This window comes from Camarhynchus parvulus, chromosome 1 (genome assembly GCF_901933205.1).
Source record: "Camarhynchus parvulus chromosome 1, STF_HiC, whole genome shotgun sequence".
In the NCBI taxonomy this organism is placed as follows: Eukaryota; Metazoa; Chordata; class Aves; order Passeriformes; family Thraupidae; genus Camarhynchus; species Camarhynchus parvulus.
The window spans coordinates 67,960,980-67,979,672 of record NC_044571.1 but is presented as its reverse complement, the minus strand read 5'-3'; the positions used below and the strand labels follow the sequence as shown (position 1 = coordinate 67,979,672).

The following is an 18,693-nucleotide window of genomic DNA, read 5'->3' as shown; positions in this document are numbered from 1 at the left end:
AGATAGCATTGCATATGGAAGATAGACAATGTTGTGAGTGTGCTGCTGCTGTCAGTATTAAGTAATGACATTAGTGATTCAATCAGACATAGTGTAGGGGATTGATAATGAATATTAATCCAGATTTTGGCTGCAAAATTTTTTCCTTCATTTTTCTTTGTGTAGATGTTACTTTGTGTGTTCCACTGGAGAGGAAACATGAATTGATATCTCTCTCATGTTAGTCTTTTTTCAGAGAAATCCCTCCTGTGGTGTCATCACAATAAGCTTCACAAAATTTCGTGAAAGTCTTCTTGGTTTGGGATAGTTTCACTTGCCAGTCCACAGATCCAGCTTGTGGCTTGGTTTACTGCTGGTGTTGAGCCATTTTCCACCCACATGAGCAAGGGCAAGAATTTGAGCCAGCAGCAGCTAAAATGCACCACAGTGCAGTTTAATCCATACAAGGTGCTCTTGAAGAGTCTACAGATTTGAGTGAGAGTCATCACTATTAAGTTTGGGTATCTTTGTTGTCAGTTCTCTTTCAGTAATCACCGAATCAGTTATAGGCACCCCTGGAAAGTGATTTATTCTGTCTTAAGATAAGAATCTAAGAAGGATTTAATGGATCACCTAGAAACGTCGGTCTCAATTTACCCAGAGCCTGGACGGCTAGATTAAGTTTGATATTTGTCTGGTAGGTGGCTAAATTCATAACTTTCCCTAAAAGGCACCCATATAGTAGATCAAGTACACCAGAAGATGCAAGAAAGCAAGTACAGTTTTAAAGATTTTCCTTTGTAGTACCATACTTTGAAACATAACTAGACATGACATCTATAATATGGCATGAAATAAAGCTGTACAAAACCAACTCTTAGTTAGTTGAACAGTGTTATGTCAGGAGAACTAGAAGCTGTTTCTTTTTATGCATTGGTAATAAAGTACTGCTTGTTTGTGCAAGTGCATCACAACACACTCAGGTTTTCATACACATATGTACATTGCACAGAAGACACATCATCCACATCATCCAGCAATATGCTGTTTCCATTCCAGTGGAAGGAGTTTTTACAGCATGATCCAACATGTCAATAGTTTGGAAGAGCAAGTGTGAACACACAGCAAAAATTCAGGGACGGTTCCAGTTCTGACATCTGAGGTAGCTGTTGAAATTGGAATAGGCCTGAGATGCAAGCATTTAATGTCTCTTCTCTGGTAATAAACAAACTGTTTAAATATATGTTCAAAATTCCATCTTATCCAGACTTACAGTTGTATTGCAGAACATTTAAGTAGAAAAGAAAAAGTATATTGTCCCAAACAGAAAGTGTATAGATGTCATGGTTTAAACCCAGCTGGCAACTAAGCACCACAAGGCCACTTGCTCACTCCTGTGTGCAGGCAGGTGTTCAGCCATCCCCAGGAAAGCTGGCTCTCCATTACAGCTTACAGTAGATTGGGAAGAAAGACATGGTAACTCTTAATGACCCTTCTTCCTCCTTTTCCCCCAGCTTTACAAGCTGAGCATGACACCCCGTGGTCTGGGATATCCTGTTGGTCAGCTGGGGTCAGCTGTCCCCACCGTGTCCCTTCCCAACTCCATGTGCACCCCGAGCCCATTCACTGGTGGGCTGAGAAGCAGTGAAGCCCTGTGGCTCTGTGTAAGCCCTGCTCAGCAGTAACTGGAAAATCCCTGGGTTATCAGTGCTGTTTCCAGCACAAATCCATAACACAGCCCCACACCAACTACTGTGGAGAAAATTAACTCTACCCCATCCAAAATCAGCACATTAGGGAAGGCAGATATTGGTCACATCCTCCCTGCTTGCTAGTCAGTCCCACTTCTGGAAGTAACAATTCCTTCTCTTTTGGACTCTTGTACTTCCTCGGCCCTTTTCCAAATTCCCTAAAAATAATTCTTCTGCTAACACCCATCAACCACAAAATTACAGGAATATGTTCATCTCCCTGTCTCTGAAAAGGAAAGCAAATGCAACAAAATGTCTGTCTAAAAATCTTATAGGAACCTATTTTCTGATCCAACAAAACCAAAGAGGAGCTTAGCCTTTTTGCCCCAGTACCTGAAAAAATGTATAAGAAGAGTACGAATGTCTTTATTCAAAATCAAATTATTTTTAAGCTCTATTTGAGCCCAAAGAAATCCTGATATAGTTTCAGAAATAAACCTTGTCTTTGTTTTAATTTTTTTTTAGGAAAAAACACAACAATTGCTCTTCTGAAAATATCTTTTCATCCTTTTTTGGAGTTTTTTCTTTTGGAATAACTGGAAAGGTAAAAAAAAACCTTGTGAAGCTATGTAGAAAAGATACTAAGATTTTGAAATCTTTTGAAAGTATATTGTTAATCTCAAATCAGCCTTCAAAGAGGTGGCATGTCATTACCATATAAAACACAGAAACTGAGAAGTATTTTGGTTTGATTTGGATCACATCAGAGGCAACAAAGATATTTCCTTTAGTGAGAGTCACTCCTAAATAGAACACTCAAATGTGAAAATTGTAGATTTTCCACAAGATTTTCCATGTCATTTAGCACTTTCAGTCTTTAATCTCATAAGAAACCAAGCAATTTCTAGAATTGGTGCACTTAAAATCTTTATGTTATGTGCATATATTCCCACATATCTTCAGCACAGTGATATATGTAAACCAGAAAATAATGATTTAGAGAAAAAGGAGCAAAAAGTAAGTGAGTAAAGAGAATGAGAGGGAAGGAGAATTGCTTTCCTGCCTCACTCACATGTCATGCAAGGATCTGAGATAAGAACCTAGGGAACACTGTTATGCTGCTCAACCCCTGACCTGACAGTTAGGAGAAAGAGAGAGAAAGTCTCTGTCTTGCACGATGCTTAGCCAAGTCAGTGAAAAGGCCTTTAAAAAGTCGATGGACACATATGACAGGATTTCCTGTTTGTTTATTTGTTTTGGCAGTTATCGTTCTTGAATCCTCTGCATATGCAAGGGGAGAAAATGTGTTCCACTTACTGCTTTCCTCTACAGGCTCTCACATCAATTACCCCTCCCTTTCAGAGAATTGCATTACTCCTCTGAGGATTACAAAGCTTAACACTTTTCTGCCACCAGCTGGGATGTGAAGGCCAGAAGATTGCTAGTTTGGCTAGTAAAGCCAAACAAACAGTTTTATTCTTTCCAGGGCTCTAGATTAAACAAGAACCTTCGGCTTCAAAGTTAACAGGCATTTCACCACATCAGTCTCAAATAAGACCTGTCTATATGTTACAGTCATGTAAGGGCTGTTCTAATGTTTCCCTGAGTTAGAGCAAAGATATTTGTATTAAACTGATTATTTCCTGGTGGGGTCCATCACAGAAAATGACTGCTTCATAAGCATCTCTGAGTGGAATGAACATATGAACTCTTTGTAGATGTGCAGAGAAGAGCATTCCACACAAGTGCTGTTTCAGCATCCATAAGGCCTACTGAGTGACCATATATTTATTTCTCGGTTTTGTTTCTATCCTGCAGAAGATTGGATCTGATTGTTAAAAAAATACCAAATCTGGGACGTGTTCTTAGGCTCCATTCTGCAAATCATTATCCACCTTTGGATTAAGGGGAGGGCTGAATGAGTTTGTGACAAGAAATTTGCCTTATGTCCCAAAATGTTCAGTCTCACTGAGAATACCACATGGTCTGTTTTAGGCTTGTTTTTTTATAAGATACTGAAAATACATTCAAGAATGGAAAGTATGTGCACACATGCACACACACACGCACAGAATGTTCAAGTCTCCTTTTCCTTGGGTAAAGTAGTTGGGTTGACCAAGGCTTACAATTTATTCATAATTCTGCCACTTTTTAGTGAATGTACTAATTAATTTGTCTGCTGTTTTCTGTCCTTGCTGTTCCTTGAGTTCACATGAAATTTGTATTTTCCTATTACAGTAAAAGGAATAGGAAGTTTGGACGAGATTTGCCAAACCAAGTCTACAGTATTTGGAACTGTCTTTTGTAGCTCTACAAGTACTGTGAAAAGAGTGGAATAAATATATCTAAACCTGGCAACAACATTTTTTCACTAAGTATTCAGACAGAAATAATTTAAAATATTGGTCTTATCTTGGGTAAATTGGTAACCAAGTCCTGGAGTGCCTTTATCATGGAAGATACTGTCTTCCTTTCTCTTCCCCATGCCAATTTACACAACTTAATCTCCTGAGGCATGTCTCTTTAAAGAAATTTAAGGAATCTGAAATGTATAAATTAGCCTTTTCTCCCTTATAGTTTCAGAATAATCAAGTATTTGAAGATACCCATTTTGGAGAGCTGAGGTCATCTCAACACTTTATTGGATATCCTCCCAAATCTGTTCCCTTTGGACTTGTTTTCTAAATGAACTGCTTTGCTCCAGTATCTTGAACTTCTGTTGTACTTTTCCCCACTGACCCTACTGTCTCTTCTCTATTTTGTCTTCTAGACTAGATAGTATTTCCTCTGGCATAAGGATTTCCAGACTTTTGTTTTGCATGTAATTGTTTAGGTTTTATCTTTGGTGCATTGCAGGCCATCTATCTAATTGGTCAACCAAAGAAGCTCTTCCTAAAGAATCCTCTATTTGGATTAAATAGACTTATGAAAGTCAGGATGAGTTGGGATAGGTTTACGTCATGTTCTTGTGTCAAGATAGCTGCACGAAATGACTGATTGTCTTCTCCAATAGTTGCATGAACAGTTTTAGACAGTCTTTAGAGTCTGGAGTTTTCAAATACATGTTTACCGAGATTTCACAGGATCACAGAATGAACTAGGTTGGAAAAGACCTTTAAGATCATCTAGTCCAGCCTATGATCTAACACCTCCTCATCAGCTAAACCATGGCACTAAATCCCATGTCCAGTCCTTTTTTAAACACGTCTGGGAACAGTGACTCCAGCACCTCCCTGGGCCAACAATTCCATTGCCCAGTCACTCTTTCAGTGAAGAATTTCTTTCTAACATCCAACCTTCATTTCCCTTGGCACAGCTTCAGGCTGTGCCCTCTCATTCTGTCAGTTGTCTGGGAGAATAGACACAACCCCCACCTGACTACAGCCACCTTTCAGGTAGCAGTAGAGTGATAAGGTCACCTCTGAGTCTTCTTTTTTCCAGGCTAAACACCCCCAGCTCCTTCAGCAGGGCTTGTATTCTAAGTTCACCAGCCTTGTTGTCCTCCTGTGGACACATTCAAGAATCTCAACATTTTTCCTAAAGTGAGTGGCCCAGAACTGAACACATGCAAATTAATTATGAAAATAATGCTTACATTAAAATCGTGCTATTTGTGCTATTAGTACATCTTACTAATACACTGGAATAACATTTTCCTTGGGAATCTTACAATTTATTTCACTAAGTTAAAAATGGATCTGCTAGACCTTTTGTTTGATTCTTTCAGCAAAAGTTTCCTTTTTTTTATTCTCTGTCTATCAAGCTTGAATTAATTGAGAATGTTCTCCTTCAAAAGCTGAAAAAGCAACCTTTTGTGGCACATTGACCATATCCTTGTAAATTAAATTCTTCGTGCTTTATTTAATAATGTGTTTTCTTTTTTATATTATAATTGCTGTTTTAAAACCAAGCAAATTTTCTCAAGAGTTACTGCATCAGATGTACTGTTATTCTTAAGGATATGTGATTTCTCACTGATTCTTGGCATGGGAAAAGAAGAGATACTGGGTTGGCTTTATCGAAAGTAATTTAGACTGTATGTACTTTTGGCCTAAAGACTAGTTACAAAACAAAACCCATCCTGTGTTGTCACTGTGCTTTGCATTTCTATACTAATTGCTTTCAGCTTGGATTGTATGATAATACATGTGTTTGATGTGTGTGGTTTGTTTTTGTCGAACTCCATTATCCTGTCTCATGTTCTTGGAGTGCCTGAAGTAGTTTCACTAATCTGTCAGCATAGTATGTACTTGTGGATAAATATAGACGTGCAGCCACTCTGTGAGTGGTCATCATCATATGCTGAAGCTAAAAATTACCCCTTTGGTTATGGAAAGGCTGAGCTGATCTGCAGGCCTGCTCTAGCTCAGACATTGCATTCAGCATTTGTCTATTAAGAAACGATAACAAGAAACTGAAGGAAATGTCTTCCTCACAAGCAGTGAGGAAGTGTGAAACAGGATTATGAAACAACTAATTTATTTTTCTATTTTAGTTAGAAAAGGATTCTAACTTTTCTAACTGAAGGAGTGCAACATTTCAGGTATTCACAGGCTCATGGATATTACAGTAGCATGTTGGAGAAAATCCAGCGTGATCAGCTTTATAAAGGGACTCGGTAGGTATGAAAATACTGCAAGTTGATGTTTGTGTTTGTCTTATTAGTTTGTTCATTGCTGCTAAAGTGCAAATTTGACACAGTTTACTAAAAAAATGTAACCTCTGCTTTTCTGCTTAAAGATACTGAAAATTCAGTAACTGTATGGCTGAAGTTATAGCCAATGTAGCACAGATTCTTGGCTTGTGCATTATGATCATTCAGTGGTTTTGATTCCTCTTACAGCTCTAAGTAAAATAGGGCAGATCATAGCAGGGACTCTCTTATGATAATTTCATTTGGTACTTATCCCCAGTATCAGCTTTTGACCATTGCACGAAAACTACTGTGCTTTTTTACAGCTGTTTTTCTGATCAGGGAAATGATCAATACATGGAAAAATCTAGCAGTGACTTTATGTCAGGAGGCCTTTCTGTCTCAATAGTATACGGTTGTGATGACAACCATGTGTGATATTACACTAATATTTCCATATTTATTCCTTGTCTTTCATTTTTTGAAAATACATAAAATTGAGAAAATTATGTGCTTATAGCCTGCAGTAAATGAAAATGCTCTGTAGGATAAGAGTACAGTTTGAAATACAGCTTATTGCACATTTACTAGAGAAATAAGAGACTGTGTTGGAAATAAGAAACAGTGCTTCAGACAGAATTACACCTACAAATGGTACAGACATTTCATAGTTGATCAAGCATGGTTAAACTTTGTTACAGATTTTTGTAGGATAGGAGCTTTAAATATGTATACAACTTTCTAAACTTGATTTGTACATTCTCTGCTACTGCAGAGTCCTTGAGCATCAGGGTTACCATGGTATCCTCCATCTGCATCACCATTCATTCTCCTGGGGGATGAGCTACTTTCCTCTAAGTCAAGGATTTAGCTTAATACAGTGCTTATATGGTGACCAATATCCTGCAATATGTAGACATTCAAACTAAATGCTTCTGTGATCTGTTCTGGTAGTTCTCTTTGTATAAAATTTATTATTTTGAGATCAGGCAGTAAAAATGACATTTGTTAAGGAAATCAGTATCTCAAATTGAGTATAACTCCTTCCTTCCACCCACCTCCTTCCATGTATCTTCAGCATGCACCCACGCAAACTCTACATGGTGATTTCTCATGTTAAAATTATGTATTTAATTTATTTAAATTATTTATTTATTTAATTTATTTAAATTTATTTAATTTCTTTGGGGCAGTGTTTCACTGGGGTAGATGGCGAAACTGAGCCCATCCTTTTTACTGCTACTTCTAAGGCTCACATTATAATGTGTCAACATAAAGGAACCAACCAGTAATGCAGCTGCTTCTTTGAGTCCTTGATTTCTAATTTTATGTCTCAGAGGCAACTTTTTAAAGTGAGTTTTATAGGGCTCTCGGTCTAGGCATAAAAGCTATATTCTGTTAAAGCTCATACGTTATCAGTATAGATATCAGTGATAGTCTTGTCACTGGGCCAGATTTTTTCAATGCAAATATCAAGCATATGCAAATGCTGGAGTTAATGACGCTGAAAAGATGCCTTAGAAAGCCAAACCTATATATAATAGTTCATGACCAACTCATGATCAACTCCAGACCCTCAGAGTGTTGGCAATGTTAGCTTTCACACTAAAGATGCTTAAATGGAGTTAACAGCTACAAAATGGTCTTTTAAAAACTTGAACTAAATCAATGTCATATGTCAGTCATTTCTCTAAACTGCTGTAATTGCTGTAGTAATGATAGATGTTAGCCCCCAGGAGGTGTTTTTTCTGTATTTGGGGAAAGGTTGTGAAGTTCTTTATTTCTGAGAAGAACTATAATTAAAATTCTTGGTGCATGGCAAATCTCACAAATAATTGCATTCTTCTATTACAGTGTGCAAATAAGTGATTTTTTAGTTAGATGTCTGGGAAAAAAAATTAAATCCACCTGTGTCACAAACCTAACTGAATCATTGTTAAAAGGCTTTGTGAAAAACGCCAATCACTTGTTTTTAAAATTCTAAAAGTTTAATAGTAATAAAATGGTTATAAAAATAGTAATACAATTAGAGTTATAATAATTTGGACAAATTGAATTAGGACAATATGAGAGAATAGAGACAAAGAGTTATGGACATCCGGGTACCTTTTTCTGGGCAGCATGAGCCCGAAAAAGGACACACGTTAACAGAGGATTAACCCTTAAAAGCAATAGCCTGTTGCATATTCATACACTTCATACATGATGCATAAATTCCATTCAAACACAGGATTCTGTCTGCTCATCGTCAACTTCTTCCTCTGAATCCCAACAGCTCCTTCGAGGCAGGAAGAAGTTCGTTTCTTCTGCTAAGAGGGCAATAAATTCTTTTTGTCTGAAAGATTTAGGTGTCCTGTGGCTGCTATCTCGCTGCGAGTCCTTTCCTTAAAAAAAGTATCCTACATAGCATAGTTTCTATTTTAACATTTTTTATAACCTAAATCTACATTTAACACACTACTTAAGAGAATTAATACAGCATTACTTTCTAACACAACACATATAATATTCATTTTAATATTTGCGAAAAGCCAATCATAAAATACGCATTTTTCACAGGCTTCCTACTAACAATGGCTATGTGGATTTAAATTCCAGTCTCAGAACTCTGGCTGAATGCTCCGCTGATGGAAGATTAGGGTGGCAGCTCCCAGGTAGCATGGCTAAGGTTTGGCCGGGATGTGCAGCGTGCCTGCTCTCACACACCGCCCCGCCTGCCTGCCTCCCTTGAATCTCCCCGATGCCCTGAGCTTAGCAGCCAGGTTTGCAGCAGAATTGCCGAGGAACAGAAGGCAAGTTTGTGTTCGGTCAGATTCCTCCGAGAGGCAGCCTGGGCCGGCTGCCTGGCCCCAGCGCGGGGTGTTGTGCTTGGCAGGGGCCGCGCTGGCGAGCAGCCCGCCCGGCCCGGGCACCGAGCTGGGAGCGGCGCGGGCAGCTCGGCCTGCCAGCCCGGCCAGGGACGGGGCTTGCGCCGCACTAAGGACACACATCCTTAAGAAAATTGGTTTCACTGCTCGCCAAAGAATTCTCCTGACCGAGCACTTGGAGACCGAGCTGATTTCATGGGTAGATGTGAGCCGGTCGAAACCGCACATTTGGCAAATGTATTCCTGATTGTAAAAATGTTGTCTGACTCCATCCTGAAGCTATTTGTGGAGAAATTTCCATTGCCTGGTGTATTTGATAGTCCATAAAAATTTGCATCTGATCCTTTTCATCCCACATCAGGTTTAAGTTTTAAGAGAGCCTTCTGCCTTTGCATCCCACTGCCTTCAGTTTTAAGTTTTAAGAGAGCCTGGGTGATGACAGAGGAGCAGTAGCACTTACACTCTTCTCTGGTGGCGCTTTATTCAGTACTTTGAAGTAGATTATTATTGAGAACAACAGTGTTATTTTTAGAACAAGTTTTGTGTAGTATAAATGTAGGAGTTTTATGCGCTTTGTTTTTTGCACAGTCATAATGCCAGGAAGATTCTATGATAATGCTTTTGCCCTCAAAAAATCAAGTGAAACTTTGCAGGAAACGAATCTAGCAGGAAACATCTGTCACAGTGGGAGAAGTGCTGCTGCTGTGCTGAAGAGTGATGCTGTACCTCATCAGTGAGGGGTTATTTTCAGTGAAGAAAATAAAAGTATAGATGTGTTACGCTTGCAGAATAATAGCTACATGAAGAGAAGCATTTCTGTCTTCTATTATAGTCATATAGGAACTTCTAAACTGATTTTTCTAAAGGAAAACACGTTCTCTTTTCTCTAGGGAATGCTTTTTTTATTTTTCAGTGTAATTTTGGGTTCTTATTTAAAAACTCTGAAACCATAAAGTTTCTTCTTTTTTTTTTTTCATTTTTGTTCAGCAAAAGTTAATGCTCCATTAAATTTGCCTAACACTATTAAAATAGTGTTAAAGTCCGTAGGAAAGGTCAAAAATGTAATCTATCATTAAAACAATCATATGTCACTACTAATTACAATCAATTTTAGTAACACGTACAATTTTGTACCTCAAAGGAAACGTGATACTAAAGGTATTAGATATGAGGCAACCATCATTGTAGTTCATTCTTCTTTCTCTCTTTCATTCTTTGCAACTTGGATGCAAATGTAACCCTCTGGAGTGCAGTGCTATGGGGAAGTGCTGTAATGGTTTTAGTTCACAATATTTCCATGGTTTGTATTGCCTTAAAGCGTCTCTGTCCCAATCACCAGTAGAACTCGTGGGCATTGTGACACTTTTTTTACATTCAGAGTGGATAATGGCTGGTCTTGCCAGTGTTACTTAATTTGCTACTTTAAAAGTCTCTGGCAAAACAGAGAGAGTGCTCCCAGTGTCTGCCTGAGCACCAAACATGACTTTTATTGCCAGTAAGAGCGGAGCCCTGAGGATTTTGGGTTGTAAATTTTATGTGTAGAATGGTAACATTTGCAGTGCTTCCTTTTAATTTTCCTTCATTCACAGAAAAACAGCAAGTAGAGCTCAGTCTAGTATACAATATCTTGATACTCATTATGGGGAATTCAGTCACAGGGTAATTTAGATTGGAAGGTATCCCCGGTGGATGATTAGTCCTACCCCTGCCTGCTTACCACCTCCTGAGAAACCTAGGGAAGGTTTCTCAGGATCTTGTCTGGTCAACTTTCAGGTGTCTCCGAAAGTGGAGTTTCTGCTGTATCTCTGGACAATATGCATCAGTGCTTGATCACGTCCTCTCGGTGGAAATTATTTCCATATATCTAATAGAAACTTATCACATTCAAACTAGTGTCTCTTGCCTCTTGTCCTGTCATTCTCGGCTCAAAGAAGAATCTAGCTCCTTGGCATCTTTGCTATACTCCATTAGGTAGCTAAAGAGTTCACTAAGATTCTCTTCTCAAGGTTGAATTTGTCCAGTGCTCTCAGCCTTTACTAGCCTAGCAAGCTCCTGAATATCTTTGTGGTCCTCTCTTGACCTTGTTTCAGAATGGCAGTGTCATTCTTGTATGGGAGAGCACAAATCTGAGCAAAATACGCCGGGTGTAATCTCAAAAGGGCCAGATGGAACTGTAGGGTTTGGTATTTTCAGGACAGCTAATGCATAATTAATACTTTTTGATCATGGAAAACATTCCATCTCTGGCTCTTCATGTAAGATTTATACTGGTAACATGTATGTTGTTTTTTGAATCATTCTTAACTGACCTCAGTATAGATTACAGGAGAATAAGATCCTTTACAACTCACCATAGTCAAAAGACCAGACTCGAGGCTAAACCAGTTTGAATAGCAATAAAGAATAAATTTTTGTTAGTTGACAGCTGAGTTACAGGTCTGACTTGAATGCAAAAGATAAAAAAATGAGGATTTTTTCAGATAGGTATCAGCAAGTCTTACTGTGGGGAAAAAAAAAAAGAAGACTGAGTATGCACTGCATAATAAACGCCTCTCAATTTTTATATAAAATATTTCATCTTTGTTTTCTTCTTCCAGTTAGATAATGTGTATTTCACCTATGGTACCATGGAAGTTATATTGACGTGTTGTGTATTTCTCTGATTAGCAGCCAGTCTCCAGTTTTGCTTTGACAGTGTAGTGAGCTGTTGAGGTGCTCTGTGGCAGTTAAACCATGTTGAATTACCCAGAAGTACATGTGTATTTTCTACATTTCAGCTTCTCCAGTTGGTAACGGATATATCAAGCCACCTGTCCCTCCTGTTTCTGGTACACAGAGAGAAAGAGGACCCCCAGCCATGCTGCCCATCAGCATTGACCCAGACAGCAAACCTGGGGAATATGTCCTGAAGAGCTTGTTTGTTAACTTCACTACCCTGGCCGAACGCAAGATTCGCATCATCATGGCAGAACCTCTTGTGAGTAAAAAGAAACTCCGTGTATATTTTTATATATATATATATTTATATCCTGTGCTTTGAATTTGTTTTAATAGCAGGCTTGCTTGCTGTGCAATGAAGAATATTTTGCTTGCAATCTGCGTTGGAGTTTGATAGTGTTTCCCAAACTGTAAGATCTGCTGCTATGGCAAGTAGAATGTTGTGGGAGAGGGCAGAAGTATGCAAGATATGCCATAGGGGTGACATGAAAAGGAATTGATATTTAATTTCTGTTTGCAGTGTGGGCACACCCTAATAGGATTGAGAGGCAGAAGGGGTGTCAGCCAGCATAGATTTCACAGCTGGGAGAGCAGTCACTTGAGTCAAAATAGATTAGAAAATGCTGAAATATGATAAAAGCAGTATTTCTGAACATTACAGGTTTTCAGCTAGAACATGAAAATGGCTACCACTTTTAGTTCTGACAGTAGTAGATTTCATAATCTAGCAGAGGACTATAGCACCTATTTTCCAGATATGAAAAAGCATGCAGCACTTGAGCAAGAAGTTACATTACAAGGTCTTGCACAGTGAGAGAGCCATTGTTATTTGTATTTTTAGGCAAATTTAACACGCAAGTATGTCTCTTGCAATTTGTCTTATGTAACTGAACTTCCAGGACGCTGCTCATTTAATTTGAGATTACATTTTATATACATTCTTGCTATTTTGGTTAAGGAAGAATATTTATATAACTTACATTTTACTTCTGATGAGGTAAAAAAACACCAAGACCTAAAAATAACCAGAAATCTCTACTTCTGTACTATCAAGGAATTTTAATAAAATCCTAGAATGTTTTTGTTATAAAGTCCAATGTAGAATACTTAGTTCAGTTCCCCATTTTCATGATATTTTGAAGGCAAAATTAAAATTTTCTTTATTCTGATGGCATCTGTTTAGCTTTGATTTAGATTCAGAAGCATTTGATGCTTGGAAAGATTTACCAGGCTTTCTTCTGAAACATTAGCTAGATGCAAGATGACAGAGCTATCTTATGTAATTTGGAAATAACACCAAAAAAAGCTTACAGTAAAGAATATTATGACAAAACCCCATTTTTTTCTTCTTTGATGTGTTCCCTCCAAATCAGGAGAAGTAGAATAAACTGACAGTCATAGTGTAGGTCCTTTTAAAAAATAAAATCCCAGCAGCTATTTATTACCATCCAGTCTTCATGTAATGCCCAGAGAATGTCTTTAAAATTTTAAAACAAACCGTGTATAAAATTACTTGACAAGATCAGGAAAGCAGCACTAAGACCAGTACTGAGGACATAATTTCCTTGCAGCACCTTTGTTACTCTTAAACATGAACGTCTGCATTTTCATGTAAGATTTCAGGCATGGATTTATTCCCATTTCACCTTGTGTTAAGATCAGTTGCTGTGTGGTAATATGTTGGTTTTTTCACTTTGAGAAACTATTATTATCTGAATGTTGATCTTATTCTAGAAGTTATTCAATGGAATTTTATTTGGTAAAGTCAGTGTAGAATGTGGAAATATTACAAGAGACTGGAATGTCACCTTCCTGTCACCATTTTCAGAATGTATTTTTTACAGGGGTCTGACCATGAGACACTAACAATAATGCAATTACATACTCACATCTCATTAGTACTAATAAAACTTACAAGCCATGGCATGCTGCTGTTTGAGGTTGGCTGTGACCAATGAGTAAGCAGGATTCTGTAGGCATTCAGTCAAAATGATCTTGAAATAATTAGGTTGTAATGAAAGAAGTGACAAGGGAAAATGGCAAAAATTATTCTCAAATAATAGCTCAGAATATAAGTCTACCCTTTTGGTGAGGTAGCTGCTGGATGTTTAGCAGCTTTGTTCCCACATTTTAATCTACTGATTAGAACTGTGACCAGGAGGTCCCAGGGGTTTGGGAGACGAAGTTTATAAATAGTGGTGAAAAGCTACCTTTTGGCCTTTTTTCACAATAGGTAGTCAGATGGTGAACTCTTTGAAGTTTATGTTCTAATTGAACTCAAATGTACTTCAAAGGAAGTCAAACATGCACAGTGCTCAACACTGAGATATTTCTAGTTTGATTTCTCCAAGTCATTACAAGATATGACAGTTTAATTTTATAATGAGTGATGAATATTTAGGATATCTTCTAGAGAAGATAAAATGATCTGTTTATAATATTGTTGCCTTTGCATCTCTTTTATCACCAAGTCTAACTCACATTGAAGCTCTGAAGTTACTATGGTTAAATTAAATATTTATTGATACCTTTTTTACCTGGATCATTCTTTTGGTACGCATATTCTGCCTGCTTATACTTTCTGATTATCATTACTGTTGTTTTTATGAATTTTTCTCTCAGTTTCTTTGGGTTCCATATGCCCATGTGATATATCAGTCTCTTTCTTTTGTTGTGCACACACAGCTGTAGTGTAAATTGCAGTGTTCTGGCAACTGTGTTGGAAAACCATGTTTGTGTCACACCATGAGTTGCAGATGCTAGAAAGGCACTAGAAAGCTTTGCTATTTTTTAGGGTGTCAGTGAAGGGCACAGCAAACCCCACCCCTTCCTGCAGCCCCATGAAGTCTCGTCTGGAATAGCAGTGTTCCAGTGGGAGAGAAAGCAGCGAGCAGTGTCACCCACTCATCCTGCTGCCCTTGCTGGCAACCAAGTATCATTTGACATTTTGGTTACTGGATCTGGCAGTGATCATCATAAAAAACACACTCCCCAGTTAATCTGTTTTCTAGACATGAATATAATGTCAGGTATCCACTGCTAAGTCTCTAACAACTTAAAATGGAAAATTTTTGTTTCCGGATTTGACATTCTTTAACTTTGTCTGCAGAATATTTTATTCAGAATTTCAGTTCATTTTTTCCTCTTTTTAGGATCTTTAATGTATAACAAAACAATTCAGTAATTAAAAGTTCACAATCATGTGGCTAATTTTTAATGAATAACTGCTGTACCCAGATTGTCAAGTTATATTATTTCAAATTAAAAGTATTTGACATCAGACTTGATTAAAGTGGATTGTCCAGTTTAAAAAATAAAATTCCCATAAATGAAATGTAAATAATATTTTCTTGATAATATTTATTAATTTCCTGGTTCTTTTCTGTAGGTAATTGTTCTTATTTTTAACAAATAGTAAGATTTTATTCCACAGACCTTTTTTCACAGCTGATTTAATTAATATTTAATTTTTATCAATTTTTATTTTAAATCTTCCCTGCATTGCTTCACTTACAAACACAATCTGATATTTTATTACTGCTGATTTTCTTTCAAGCAGTGGTGACCTTGAAATGAAGCTAGAAAGAGGAAGCCAGGGAAATATTCTTGCCAGTTCAAATGAAAGAATATGTATCATAGCTCTGTAAGGAGAAAACTCAGAAAACAGTTTCCTTTTTTAGGACTGTTGATTATCACTTTGGGTAATAATTCATCCTGTGCATACAGAGCAGGCTAATCTTTAAATACGGCTTTCAGCAGTACTTACACACAGCTGTAGACATTGATAAAACATAGGGAGCTACAGGCATTGACAGTTGTTAATGGTTAATTTAGCTGTTGGTAAACTTTCATTATGCTTTTCTCCTGCAAGCATCTTCTTTTACTGAGCTTGTCTAAATTCAGGATCTCTCTGAATACTGAACTCAAAAGCAGAATTTACTCATTACAGGATTGGGACTATAAGCATATTCATGTATTCTGCATGAAACTTAGGCAGGTTTCATCTCACCATTAGGAAAAACCCTGAAAGGAGTGATGTGGCTGATACTAGTGTCTTTATTACTCCCATTTCCTTAGGAGCTTGAAGACATTAAAATAGAGATCTGTTTCAAGACACAGCTGGTGATACTAACCTAGCAGATGGTTCAGAAGACCTTGAAAAAAATGAGGGATAATGCAAATTGCAGAGACTGACCAACCAATATGTGTAATGGGACTCATTTCTGATTAGCTTCAGTCTAGGCTTCACTTTCTCTAGGCAGGAGAAGAATATGCTAGGAACAGACTTGGGAGAAAAGGAAGTAGGTTTTTGTTTTCTGAAGACTGGGCTAGGCTATGATAACACCAAGTAGTTTTATCCCACAGCTGTAATGTAGAATTTTCTGGTTTACATGGACTAAAACTCCAGCTGCATCACACCAGGTGACAACTCCCTCGTTGTCACCTGTAATGAGACACATTACAGCTACACACATTTTACATTTGAAGTCCTCATTAATAGTTTGGCACGTACAAGGACTTTGGCCCCCTGTTTATTCACAGGGAATAGATAGTAGTTACTGTAAGGAACAAGTAATTTCCTGGAAAAGAGGAAAGGCAAGCTGCCTTGCTCTGTTCTAGCTATTGACTCAGGATATGTATGCCCAGACAAATTGACAATTGCACAATTTTATTTTAATACCTTTATGCAACTATATATTGAAAATTCTGTTCTCTTTTCTCATACAAAACATATCTAGGGCCTTTCCTTTATAAATGGTACAAGCATGCTGCCTTCCCATTGTCATCTGTCCCTATCCACTCTGTGTCACTGAGGGATTATGCCGCTGATCATTAATCTAATTCTTTTATTCCATGAGTGTTTGTGTTAGTCAAAACTTTGTAAAGCATGTGGCAGTCAATCCCAGCTCTAAGAACCTCATAATTCATAATACCATACCTCAGTATCTAATGTCTCATAATTCTTTATTTCTATTGTATTATTTATTTAGCATTTAAATTATAGAAATAAATATTATTATACTAGCTTCTTTAGACTTAGTTGCAACAAATAATGTGTAGATCATTAAGAATAATTATTCTTAATTATTCTTCTTAATTATTCTTTCAAGAATTGTTGCTGAAGTACTTAAGATGCTTCTTTATGAAATTCTGCCTCACTTTCTTATTCTCTGCTGGGGACCGTTCTCTCACCTCCTCATAAGAAAGTGAAAGTATCTGCACAGCATATTACTTTAGGTACTCAATATGTAACCTGAACATGTATGATCTTTTCATTGCATGGAGCCCCACGGATCTGTTTCAGTGGATGTGTTGATTGAATGTGCAAATCTGTGTCAGTCAGTTGTAGGACAGTCTGGAGGACCGAGAACAGTCATTCCCCTCAGGAGGGGTCTGTCTCCTAATTCTCCTAGAAAGTGTCAGCTCAGCAGAGTTCCTTTCCTGCAAGTCATTGACTGGATCCTGGATCAACTTTTTAGACTGGTAGTTGGTCTCAGTATTTTATTCAACTTCTAGCCATACCTAAGGATTTCTCATTGCCCAGAGAAGCTTTAAGTGCCCAGTCCCTGGAAGTATTCAAGACCAAAATAGAGCAATCTGATCTAGTGGGAGGTGTCCCTGCCCATGCCAGGAGGGTTGGAGTTTGATATTCTTTAAGGTCCTTCCAACCCAAATCACTCAATGATTCTATGATTCTGAGTTTAATTTCTGTGTGGACTGTCTCTTCAGTTCTGTTTCCTTTTACTCAGACTTTCCAGCAGCTAACTGCTCTGTTTCAAGAAATCAATTAAGCCGAACAATGGTTCAGTCATCACTCTTCCCTTCTTCACTAATCAGTTTTCCTTGGGAGTTCACTGGCTTTCCAAATATAGTCCAGTCCGCTGGTGATAAAGAAGCCCAAGCTGGGCCAGATCAGTGTGCTCTTTTCTCCAGCAGAAGGAAAGGCAGCTAAGCCTGGGAGATCTCTTCCATGAAATAAGCAGGCTCTACTCAGGAACTCAAAGGATGAATGAAAACAGAAAATCATGGGAAAGATTGGCCTTTTGTACAAAAGATGGAGAGCAATCAAATATAACAAAGACAAGTCCAATGGCATAAAGATTCTTCACTTTCCTTTCCACTTACTACCACAGATATAATATCTCCCTCCAGTAATCTCAGTATGTATCTCAGGCTGAGACCTGTAGCAGAAGCCAGGCGCTGAACAGTATGGAGCTAGGGTGGGTAATCTTGAACCTCAGCACAATTATCTTCCAGAAAGACCTGGAAAGATTTGCATGATTGAAGCAATGATCATAGATCAGCTATCTTCGGTGTAGTTCAGGGAGACACACTGCAGTACTGAAACACAGAAGTTGAGGGAAAAAGAATATGAAGGATGCAGCTGGGGGAAAAAGAGATAGAGGGAGAGACAAATGTAAGGTTTCAGAAATAATTGTAGGGAGTGCAGGAGAACAGAGAGAGCATCCAGTATAGTCTGATTCCAACATCCATATGAGACTGAGGGGAAAATTTTATGCCATTTAGCGAGCAGAGAAGGAAACAGACACGTTTTTGCATAGCCGTTGGCATTGTCATTTGCACTTAGATACAGGTCCATAGAACATTCATACATTTCAGAGTCAGACGGTGTCAATGGGCACTTTCTCAGTGCTCTCGGGGTTTTCATGGCTGAGTGTGCATGCAGAATGCTCCTTGAGACATGAGCAGAGCTCATTCCCATGGCAGGACTCTTCAGGATGCTTGCTGTCCCTCGGTCTCATTACTGCATGGATACAGTTGGAGGATAGTGAATGGTACATAC

General features: G+C 38.0%; 1 protein-coding gene across 1 annotated transcript in view; it reads left to right on the top strand.

The window, feature by feature from the left end:
- Positions 1-18,693, top strand: part of FRY (FRY microtubule binding protein) — a 159,360-nt gene that overhangs the window by 18,155 nt on the left and 122,512 nt on the right. Inside the window, 1 exon segment of the mRNA XM_030954500.1 lies at positions 11,948-12,147. Within this exon segment, the coding sequence (XP_030810360.1) occupies positions 11,948-12,147 (200 nt within the window).